The 12,919-nt window shown below is 32.8% G+C and overlaps 1 protein-coding gene across 1 annotated transcript in view; it reads left to right on the plus strand.

The window, feature by feature from the left end:
• The first annotated feature begins 250 nt into the window (after positions 1–250).
• The window catches only part of LOC136988668 (long-chain-fatty-acid--CoA ligase 5-like), an 82,591-nt gene continuing 69,922 nt past the window's right edge, over positions 251–12,919 (plus strand). The window contains exons 1-2 of the mRNA XM_067286588.1: positions 251–418; positions 10,658–10,775. Of these exons, the coding sequence (XP_067142689.1) occupies positions 263–418; positions 10,658–10,775 (274 nt within the window). The 5' untranslated portion in view covers positions 251–262. The remainder of the gene's footprint in view (positions 419–10,657; positions 10,776–12,919) is intronic.

Consider the following 12,919-nt stretch of genomic DNA (forward strand, 5'->3'; position numbering starts at 1 on the left):
AGAAGGACTAGATAGACTTTTTTCCACATTTATATAGCTAATTATTATCCTTATATAACGTAAAGAATCTACTTATATTTAATTCACTATTAAAGTTTTTGTTAATTGTTTTAAGGTTATTCTTTCTCTGTCAAACTATTTTTAAAAAATTATCGTTATAAAGTGTTATTGTAAACAACTTCGGCGCATGCCCGATAGCCGTGAATAAATTTTTCGAAGCTGTCCTGTCGGTGAATTATTGCATTTCTGCCTGACAAGAGACATGTCAGCTTCTATCATTGTTCGAAGACTTATTCGTATACCTAAATATTTCCATAACAGAATACCATTATGGGATATTAAATATGTTTCGACTACTTCATCTATTCAAAATACTATTTTGCCATCCCCCAACGATATTCAATCCGTAATTTTACCGGTAAGTAGTGTACATTTTTATGATTTATACTACCTTATAAATGTAAAGGAAATGGAAATAAATCGATCGATTTGTTTATATCCTTTTCCAAACAGATCGATCGATTTATTTCCGTAATTGCTTCTAACGTCATCGATTTTCTTTATTAAAGTACCTTGACCTGTATGGGAAGATACTTTAATAAAGAACAATTGAAAGGTTGTTAATCTCGCGCACTATTTCAAGGTCATTTTTTTAAAGCAGTTTTTTAACTTAGTCGCTATTAGCTCCGGAGGGGTCGATCGGTATTGCTAAAAGTTGGTGAAAAAATTATAACAATTAATATATTGTATTTTAGTAAAGCGCACAGTCTGACGTTTAGTTTGTTTTTTTTTTTTTAAAAAAAGTTAGTTTGACAACCGAGATTTGAATTTTATTTTATCCTGTTTGAAATTTATACTTGTTTATTAACAGTGCATGGCAAATTAACTCTAATTTTGAAAAAGGGACGACAAGCAAAATAGCTTTTTACATTAAATAATGTAAAAAAGATGTTCCACCTTGTCCAGGATATAATACTTATCTTTATAACCTTAACGTATTATGTAATATATACAAGTACTCTCGTACTTAGTAAGCAATTTATATAATATTATATCATATTCGTATGAATTAATTCTAAAACAGGATATGTAGTGGTATACAGTTCATAGCTGAAAATTTATCTTTTAACTTATATTATAACTTAAAAAGTAAAGTTAAGCTATAATTTAAGATAAATATTACCGGTGTTAGGGGGAAGGGTCACCTTAATTTCTGATGATGAAGGAAGGAGATTAAAAAAATGCAAATCTTTGCTATTATGATATTTAAACTATCCCTTAGATTCTTATAAATTTAATATAGATATAATAAAATAAATTGTTTATAAGCGAAAAACATAAAATTATAAATAAAATAAAATAAAAAATTATTCTTAATATATTGCATATTTTATTTTATTTATAGTTTTATATTACATCTACACTAAATTTTTAAAGAATCTTATTAACAAACATTTTCTTTCCCCTTTTTTTCATTCCTTTCCTTTATTGTTACCAGTCAATGTGTCCGTTGACCTAATTATGTTACCAGGCCAGAAGTTAAAATCATACGCAGATATACAGGAATCATTTTCAGAAAATTTTGTAATTATTTTTTCCACGTCTATAACTCCTGAATAGGGTCAGTTACCCTTAAAAAGACCTCCCGGAAGGTCTTTTCCCTAGGCAGATCGCCCAAATCGTTTGCAAAAACTTAAAGAATTTTATAAATATAAGTGTATTATTTGTCTTTGCATCTTATTTTAAGGGATATGCCATAACCTATTGTTAATGCTACGTGGTAAATATCTAATTAAATATTTAATTTTTTATATAAAGCAATAAATAAATATAATTTAAAGAAAAAGAAGAAAAATGGAAAAGGCCACACTTAATAAATCATATTAATTACAATATAAAACTACCGATTATTTTATTTCCGAAAAGTAAACTTATATAAATGATAAAATAAAAATGCAACACGTTCCTATTATTGCCACATTATTTTCTATTATTGTCACAATAATAGGAAATCTTTATCTGATTATTTGATAAAAAATATTGTTTTTAATCTTGAAATCTTAAATTATTGAATGCAATGGATGCTTGGTGATTTCACTGTGTCTCGATTATTCTCATCCTTTATGTTTATTTCACGACATTTGTGAATAAGGACAAGAATATGTTCACGATTTCTTATGTAAATAATTTTTCTAGGAGTTATTTTATTTTTATAAAAAATCTATAAGCAATCTATAATCGAATTTTGCTTTATAGAATAAATCACTTAATGCAAATAGTATTTTTTCTAAATATTTATTATATAAAATCGTTCGACTTTGATTATTATCTATAAGACATTCTGAAGGATAGTTTTTATCATAAGTTTCTAGAGTAACGTAGAATGAAATGTTTATTTAAATCGACTTGCGATGACTTCACGTATCATTTTCATGGTCATGTTTTTCATTCAAATTCAAAGAATATTTAAGAATATAGATTTTTTTTACAATTTAATACAGAATTTATTAATTCTGTTTAATTGTTTTATATCTTAAGTTGAAATTTTAATTTTAAAATTCGCAAGTTTACAACAAACACTAGAGTAAGTGTCTTCACAATTAGTTCCCTCTTACAACGCTGAATTGAATAACGTAAGCCGAGATGGGTTACGGTGGAGTTGACCTTTATTTTGAGGCTCTCCTCCACTCGTCCACCTCAGTATGTTGAACAAAGTTTTTAAAAAATCACTGCTGAGGGTACAATTATAAAAATTATAATAATTAAAACTCTGGGACTCTGCCATAGGCCTTCTTTAGACTACATTATCCAATTTCTAGGTGTGAAAGCGGGTGGGAATTGTGTAACTACATTTTTGCTCTAGTGTTTTTTTCTAAACTTATAAATTTTAATAATTGTCTTCCTGGTGTTTGATTAATTTTAATCTTATCTATTTGCCATTGCGTGTGTCCTTTATGACTTTATTATTCATTTCGAAATCCATTTCTTAAATATAATTTTAAAACATTTTTAATTTAGCATTTCCTTATCCTTAACATGCAATAATAAACAGGATTTTTATGTTATATTATTAAATTATTCATATCACTTCATAATACACAGTACAGTAGATGAATATAATTTAAAGTTAAAAAAAAAGAATATATTAAAAAGGAAAAATTATCGTTTGTTTTTAACAATTGATTAAATAATTGCTTTATTAGCAAATTACTTAATTTATTAATTTCCTCTATAGTTGTCTACCTTTATTAAACGAAGGCCATTCAGATTATGGAAGCAAACGAGTATTGAAGTATTTTTTATAGAAAATTAAATTAACGAAATTTCTTATAAAATTTTACAATATTTCTATTAAATGAATAAAATTCTTTAAATCTTTTTAACTATTTAAAAAAAGCACAAATTATTTTATAAATATTAAAAATAGTATAGTAGGATAGAAATTTATTAGAGGACACCAGTATCTATTATAAATATTCGTATTATTTTACTAAACTTTAGTAATTTTTTATATATTTATTACTGCATAATTTATTCTGTAATGTCTTCTCGAATAATAATTCTCCGAACATCCTATTTATAAGTAATTTTATCTTAATAATCAGTAAAAATATCGTGATCACGTTATTACCTATATTGGCATTTAATAATAGGTAAGTGATTTAGGGTCATTAATCGATAATTTAATTTTTTTGATTCTTTCCACCCTGCGGGCACTAAGAGGTAAAGCCTTTTTTACCATGCCCATCATGGATTTGACTAGGTCCACAATGGGAGCGACCGGGTGGTGAGAGGTGAAATCTAATATATCCACCATAAATTTTTTTGAAGTTACCGATCAGAATTCGAATCTTGATGGCGGGCTGACGACTTTGCCATTTCGACCATCCAGTCAACAATTGGCAATGGCTGGAAAACTGGAGTCCCCAGAATGGCGGCAGTTTGCCAGCCATTTGAGTTTGATTTGAATTTTCAGGAAATTTTTGAGTAATTTGATCAGAATATGTCGCGCCTCGTCTTTTATGAGCAAACCGTTTCCAATATGATCCTCACCGAGCTTATGTTGGTCTAGAAAAGGATCTTAATGTCTTCTGGAAGATAACCGAAGCACCCACCAATGGCTGCGTGAATAAAACTGATGAACACTGGTGATTATATGTGGGTTGAAACCTCGCCAACGGGCTTGCCACGTGGAATTTTCCGGATTTTCCTCAAGTCCTCCCGGGCGGTATCTACCCTCGGCAGGTTGCCCACGTGTCGCGTTTTTGTAACCAAATAACTCAAGATATCCGAAGCAGTTAAGGCCTCAGCGTACAGTTCTGGGAATCTCATCCCTGTGAGCAATCCCAGGAAATTTTTATGGGTGGGCTATCCCGGTTATGTTTGATCCCATCTCTCACATTCCCCTTTGGTGGCTTGTCTAACCCACGATGGACGTGGTAAACGTCCTTCTAAGACCCATAGGGCAGAAAGTCTAAAAATAGTCCGTATGGGGAAACTTTTAAAAACTAAATGTACTCACAAAACAATGAATAGAAAAAAAATTAATCATTTTTGTACACAAGAAATTGCGGTATTAAAACGTTCGATTCAAAAGTATTCCCTATCATAATGCAATACTTGATAATTCGATATCACTAACGTATCGTTTGATCACGAAATACCAAAAACTATATTTACTCTTTATAAATAGGCCTAAGTAGACAATATTTAGAAATCAAAGCTTAAGATAGATAAAATATAAATCTAATAAGGTCAAGAAAACAGCACGTGGCTCTAGTTTTTACGTATGTTTGGTGTCGTTACTAAATAAAAGAGATAAGCTTACATAAGCCAAAATATCGAATATTGATAGAGTTTTGATATTTAACAACGAATCATTTTATTGAATTTTTGCTAGCTTCAGCAATTTTATTTTCATAAAAATTAAATATAATTGCTGATTACACATAAATAAGCAAAGAACAAAACTCGTCAGATCAATTATCATTAAATAAGTTTGCTTAACGATGTATCTGTAAGGTATGTTTATTGCCTATTTTTTCGTGCATCCAAACCTTACTTTTAAATATAGAAATCACAGTCTAATTTATTCTAATCACGTTAATCTTGGAATTAAATTATCACTCTTACAAATTACCAATAATTATAAGTAACTTAAATTGTTTATAATATATTATTAATAATATAAAACTTATTTTTTATTTAAATTTAAATCTACTTGGGTCTTTTTTCCATACCTGTCGTGGGTTCGACCACACTGGACAGGCCTTTAATGTTTTAAATTAATATTAAGGTTAGCTAGGCGAATTCATTTCAAGTTCTGCTGCGAAGATTTATGTTCGAATCCAAGCAAATTTTACATGTTTTTTTTTTTTCTTTTCTTTGTTGAAATACCAGTATATTTAATTTATATCTTTCGGTATAAATTAAATATACTGGTAAGATTAAGAAAGATTGATAAAAAAAATTATTGAAAAAACGTAAGTATTACACAATATTTAATCTAGATATTAATTTTGACTTCGACCATTCGAACTGATAATCCTGATTTAAAAGCTGCGGTTTTAAATTACTGTGTAGTGTGTACATTTCTGTACGGAATTACTAATAAATTAAAGAAGCGACGTATTTGAATATTTATAGAGGTATTTACTGGTATTACTAGTGAAAAAACCATAACAGGATGAGAGTATCGGGTATTTCATCTCTCATTTTGCTATCGTTTTTTTCATTTCTGAATGCAAAAATATTAGCTTTTAGGTAACTAAAGATGGAATAGAATCAAAGCTTCGAGATTTAAAAGCATCTTAAAAGTAATATCGCATATTTAAATTACATCCATTGTCGATTGATGAAACAAATACTTGCAAACATGATAGGGTGAATTTACATCTGCTATCAAATTTTACGATCATATAAATAAAACTACATATGAAATTAATCTCTAATAATTAATTTTTATATACTCGACATTTAAAAATACAGTCAAACCTGTTTTTATGCGGGGGATAGGGACCGCATTAAAAAAAAACGCATTAAAAAAAATCTCACGAAACTTCACGAATGGCTGTAAATAATAGTTTTCGCGACACAATTAAAAAATATTTTTTTTATGCGGTCAACAGGGACCGCATAAAAAAAGTCTCACATAGAAAATAACTCAAAACCGTACGAAATAGAATTTATTGACAATAGATGTCAGCACTTGAGTGCATCGTCTGGTCTATCGTCTGTTTTACATATTTTTGTCCAGGTGGTGTTTTGTTGACTTAAAAAGTAAATTATTTCATTTTTCGCATATTCATGCAATAATATTACTATAATAAGTGCATTTATGCTATAATAAGTTTATTTAGCTATAATAAGTCAACGTAAGACATGACGAATCGCACGAGACTAGTCGCCAACTATACCGCACAAATTAAAAATTCGCATTAAAAAAAATCGCACAAATAAAAATCGCACATAAAAAGAGCGCATAAAAACAGGTTTGACTGTATATATATATGTGTATAAGATGATAATCGAAATTTAATTATCACAAAGAGAAATTTTAATATCTTAACAATTTAAAAGGATCGGCTGGATGGCCGAGACAATTAAGATAATATCCTACTGCTTTGGTGGACTCAGGATCGAAGCCAGGCGAACAACTCCACGTGAATTTTTCATGGGCTATCAGTCCAAGATATGTCAGGCCCTGTCCTTTACCGCGTGGCTGCCCTTATTGTGTGTGGCATTCCGCCATGTTTTATATATATATTTTATAATAAGTTTGTATAGTTTTCTTTCTTTGTTTCATTGTCTAACTCTCTATCTTTTCCAGAATGTTTTTTCTTTAACTCTTTCTTCTTGGGTGGTGATGACTAATCCTTTGAACAAAAGAGATGAAGGAAGCCCTGAGGGCTAAGTTGGTGAACAACGAACATTCTTTGCTGGGGCGTCGACAAGATTGGACGTAAGAAAAGTGCTCTCTAGTTCGTTTTTTCTTTTTCTTTTTTTTTTGGCAACGAATAGAGACGGAACGAGGCATAAGCAAGAATCAAAGAAAATCCGGTAAAGAGAAATCATAGAGACTCCCAACCAACATCGAAGCGAATTAGCGAGAACCAGGACCCAGCCAGGAGCTTTTCTTCCTTGGGTCGATGCATCCATCGACCCAAGGAAGAAAAGCTCTGAAAATTCACCACCCCAAGATCACCATTTGAAAATTGCGTACCCCCTTCCTCTGTCCATATTCTATTTCCTGTTTCCGTCTACTTACTTCCTTTTTTACCCAGATTTAGTTAGTTGTAAGCACATAGTTGTAGTTTGTTGTATATTTGTTGTAAAATATATCGTATCCGGTAATTTGTAGTGTCGTGATGATAGAGTCAATAACGACCTGTTATATCAAGATTTGTACGGCTCAGGTTATATTATTGTATATTGGGACTGAGAGGAGCTGGTATTCCGAAGAATTGTTTTACTGTACGCGAAATAAAGATATTTATAATTTTTATAATTTTTACTGAAAAATATAAATTACACGAATATTTAATAAGCGATTTAGTATGAAAATACAGTACTGTATAATAAAATCGCAACTGATGTTTTGTTTTTATATCGACAGTATTTGTCGAAAATGTCATTGTTAAATAAACAATAATGCTAAATGGGCGTTCGTGGTATCGTTGTTCACGTAAACATCAATTAATACGATATAACAACGAATAAAATTCAGTATTGCAAAACTAAGCTTATTTTATATCAGAAACACTTGCTGATGAGAGGATAGAGCTTTTTCATAGCATGTATAATCTGTTTAGTAAAAGCCCAGATTTTTTACTACTAAGTTATATCGCGCTTTTAATTTGTTTCCCGACAAGGGCGATATAACGAGGGACTACTGTATTTTAATATAGCGAGAAATTTAAACAGATTCATATATTAAACTTTTTAAGGATGCAATAAATTAACTTATCGTCCGTTTCGTTACTAGCAGTACTTTAAAATTACCCTGTGTAAGCCGGTGCTAATCAGGCAAAAACAAAATATTAAATAGCTTATTTTACAAGATAAAAAAATCAGTTGATTTATGAAAAAACGAATTGAGAAAGAACATTAACTTTTACCCTTTAATCTATAAGTATTTCTATAGATAAACTTAGTATTCAATTGAGTTTTATCTAATCTAATCTCTAATATACTCCAACATATAGGCCTAAGGTATGCAATACCAAACAAACATTACATAACTTTTTCTGAACTCTTTCTACTCAGTATGCCACGCAGGCCCGTCTTTAGGTGTGGGCCTACCGGGCCTGGGTCCAGGAGTCTCCAGACATTCGGGGTCTCCTAACATTCGAGACCTCGAAAATATGCAAAATTGAATAGAGCAACAAGTAGTAAAATTATTATAAACAGTAAACAATCAAACGATATGTTTGATAAATTTTATTAAACAAATATAACAATATGTTTAGCGGAGAAGGCTAATTGAAAAAATTTATAAACATTGACCCTCCATTACGAATTTTTTAAGGGGCCCTCCAAGCTTTTCTTGTCCCAGGGCCTCGCACGTGTCAAAAGACTGGCCTGATGCCACGAGATTATCTTTTTATTAGGGCCCACCAGTAGCCAAGCGGTTCCGTTCCTGAACACTGGGAATTCGGTCGTGTGTTCGCACCTCGCAGGACGTGGAGTTTTCCGGGTTTTCTCCATGTCCGTAACGCCTAAATAGGGACCATTAGGGTTTGCTCTAAAAAAGACCTCCCGGAAGGCATCTCTCCTAGGCAGATCGTCCAAGTATTGCATTGCCTAAATTAACAAATATCTTTTGATTATAGTCGTAATGGGTTCTGCTAGATCCACAATAGGCAGCTGATTATGAAGACGAAAGTCGAAATATCTGGATCAAACTACACGTGAAAATTTCTAAAATATCACAAAAAAAAAAGAAAAAAAAATCTGAACCAAATCTGAGAGACCCAAATCAACCTAAATTACACGCCCGAGTCGGTTAACGGGTGAAATTGTTTATGAATATCCATCTTCATTTTGTCTTGTAAATGGATCGAGTGCCTGCGGTTAATTTAGTTAATTATGTAAAATGATTTTAAAATGTTCCCGTTTACACGGTATAAAACAGTACACAGATTCTTTATAACACAACAACAACAAATTTGAACTTTAACTTCTGCACAAGCGAGCAACACTCAGGCACCCGACAATTAATTTAATGATCACAACACTGGTTCTTTACCAGCCACACAGCTACACACACTGGTCAACACTGACCCGACACACCAAAAGGAATGCACAATTTCTTTTTTTCTTTCTCTAGGCGGGAAGATCTCACCCCGCATTCTTAAGTCTACAGTTACATAACACACCTGACACGTGTGACAGAGCTGTGGACTGTACATCAACACTAGATAACAAACACACGTGTTACAATTTCGTTGAATTGAGTATCAAACTTAACAAATTACATCAGCATTATTATCATCTATTAAATATTTATATATATTATACAATATTATAAATATATAGCTGTATTTATAATGTACTGTTATATGAGCGATGCACAGAAAATTTAGAGCAATTGGCTATAAAAAAGGAAAAAATAGTACAGGAAAAAATTTTTTATTAAGTACTTAGTGCAAAATCAATCACTTTTCTACATAGTCACCATTTCGATTAAAGCACTTATTGTAGCACCACACTAGTTTTTGGATTCCTTTGTCATAGACTTCTACCAGTTCCAGAGGCGTGCCGTCCTTAGAAGCGGTGGAAGCGCCTCTTCCCTTGTATTTTCTATAGTATAAATACATATTGTGAGATTATTTTCATATTTTAACGTACTTTGAATTAATTAAAATTAATATTTTATTATAACGCATTATGTATCTTATTACAAATTTCTATACTACATGTGAAAAAAAAAAAACGATAAGATTGCTATTGTATATTCGAATATCAGCGGCGGAATGAAGCGCTGTATTGTTGAATACGGGACAACTTCCACTGGAAAAATATCTGGTGTAAAGCAGCCAGATTAACCCAACCGATCGGAATTTACTGGTATGTTTTTATGATAGTTCTGTATAGTTGACAATAGTTTAAAAAACAATCCATTAAAATATTTGACCCATTCTGCTTTATTCTCATCTCCCATCTTGTATTATTTACAGTTTCAATGTTAAACTAGTGATATTACTATCTAGTATGTCCCCTCTATAAGGGAATTCAGAAAAAAAAAACGCGTACAATTCTTGTACAATGTTAAAAAATTAGAGAGGTTGAGGCCGAAGATTTGAACGCGAAAACGTGTACTTCGGACGTTCATCGCCGCTTTCCTGTAAGCCTAGAAGTTTGACAATAGTGTTTGGAATGTCGAGCATGATTCCACTGACTGTACTGCATCTGATCCTGGAGTTTTTAAAATGGAACACTACTCCATCGAAGAATATGATTTTTTAAAACAAATTTTGTTATTTTTCTTTTAAAAAATAATAATGCCAAAAGACAGTTTTAAAATTCACATTAATTTTTAAAAATGATTTTGTTGTTTATTACAGAAAAGTGCATTCATTATACAATATTATATATTATAAAAACTATCATTTAAAAATTTTTTTGTAACTAATAACATTGTAAAAATTTATTACAGGGCCCAGAAAGGATTAGAGCTTCAACTTTTTTAAAAGATCCACATGAATTACTAAGTCATTGTGATGATAATTTTTGTACAGTTTATGAAACTTGGCATTATGGACTTAAAATTTCAGGTAAGCTGCAGCCATTGTTATAAAATATTAAACATATAAATTCAACTACACAAACTGGGTATACTTAAATAAACATGTGGAGGACCACCTGATGGGTTTATCACGGACCCGATATTCTAGAGTTGAGATCGACATTCCCTTTAATTTAGAAGGAAGTGTCGTTCAGGATGGCGAGGTGTGAACAACATATGTGGGTGGTGTTAGACATAGAGGTATGAACTCAGTTTACAAATTAACACCCATTTATTAATATACAAAAAGAAAATTCTTACACAACACAAGAGATGTGTGTGACTTAAACTAATCCGACGCGTAGTGTCCAGACAAGCTGTGATGTTTGCGATGGAATTTTTCCACTTGGTTGCTCTTCCTTGGCGTTTTGGTATTACGGACTGTCCCAGATGGAGAGTGCGAAGAACACAGTTCGCTGGTTCTTGTATTCCGGATAAAGGTTTCTTGGTCCCAGCCAGAGAGTTCCTGTACTTTGGAATCCCCTTCTTCTGTCTGGGGAAAGATCTCTGGTCTGGTGAGGTGGAGAAAAATTTGGTATCCTTGTGAATGAAACCACCAAAGGAAAAAAAACCTTTGTCCTTGAATTCGAGCTTTTTAAAGGCTTTGCATCCCTGATTAGAGCTCTGGTTGGTCGAGATCTCCATCTTCTACCTCTCCGATTGGTCCCTAGTTGTTGCCAGGGCCAGTTGAGGCAGAATTCGGAGATCGGACACCTGCCGTAATTGTTTATTGAATTTTGTCACGAATCTGCCCGTAATTCACAGTCAAGTGTTTTTACCCCCGGCCGTACATATCCCTGGCTGCACCCGCGTGATAATTGGTTTTATTATACATACTATTTTCCTGTTTCGCAATCGAGGAAAAAATTTGTCGAATTCTTAGTCTGTTCTATCACAATATTTTATTCATCATTGGGGCAAAATAGAAATGAGCGTTTATTACAAACCGGGCCATGTTCCACTATTTATCACTGCAAACTCGCCTGACCCCTTTTCGTATAAAATCGCATCTATTTTATCTTTTGCGTTGCATAGATTGTAAATTGTGTAGGATGTCTATGCCATTCTGGTTTGCAATCTCCCTGTATAAGGAGTTCAAATGTTAATTGAACTGGACAACTGTGCGCCTATAGTCTGTAATGGGCTGCTGGCTACTGTTAGACGTACACCGGGCATTAGAAACGCTGTGTGGGGGAAGTTGGTTGGCGTAGGCACAGGCCAAACTGCGAACCATGCCTCTTTTGTAGCAGTGTTCAACAGCTACATTTTCTACACGTTGCAGCTCTAGCAGGGTGTCGTGCCTGTTAGTGTGATGAGTAAAGGCCCGTCTGGTTAGGGTCCGGAAGGCTGCGATTTTAGGTACTTATGGGTTAAGAGGACGCCAGTCGGAAATTGCGATTTTTTCGAATAATGCAAGTTTTTATTTTTGCAAATTTAAAACAATTGTTAAATCAAACAATAAATTAACGATTTACAAAAGGGTTAGTTTTAATATTTAACAAATTTCAAAAACTTTACTTCTTACGTTTGTAGTTTATCATTTAGGAGGCATGAAATTCGCAATGTCTCGTAAAATCGCTGAAAATGCTTCATTTTTACATATTTCTTCTCCACATAAACTCGATCAGATAGGAGTTGAGATGACGGGAGAAGTGCAGTCGTGAGCTGACTAGTGAAAGAGGTTATTGGAAAACGAATTGTCTTGGTGATACTTGGCGAGGCTAGTCTGTTATAAGATGGGAGAGAGAGAAATTGGTGCGTTATCTTTACGTTTTAATGCGAAGACGGCGGTGGTATGGACAGTAGTTGTCGAGTCACTGTTGCGGCACTTGTCCGACGACGGGGCAATTACTCAAGTGGAAGAGATATCGGCAAGAGAATGTCTCATGTCGTTTGCAAATGCGAACGCTCAGTGGGAGATTTTCGACTCTGAGTGTCGGTTTGGTGAAGAACCCTTGGACATAAGTTATGTCACCAGGAATGTGAAATGGATCTATCTCTGCAGAGTGCCGTATGAAATCACGTCACAAGAGATCGAGCAGACACTTACCAAGTACGGACAACTTAAGAAAGTAGACACGGAGCTTTATATGCCGAATCTGAAAATACTGAACGGTACCAGAGTCGTGACAT

The sequence above is a fragment of the Centruroides vittatus genome, unplaced genomic scaffold, assembly GCF_030686945.1.
Source record: "Centruroides vittatus isolate TY-2023 unplaced genomic scaffold, ASM3068694v2 scaffold_373, whole genome shotgun sequence".
Classification (NCBI taxonomy): domain Eukaryota; kingdom Metazoa; phylum Arthropoda; class Arachnida; order Scorpiones; family Buthidae; genus Centruroides; species Centruroides vittatus.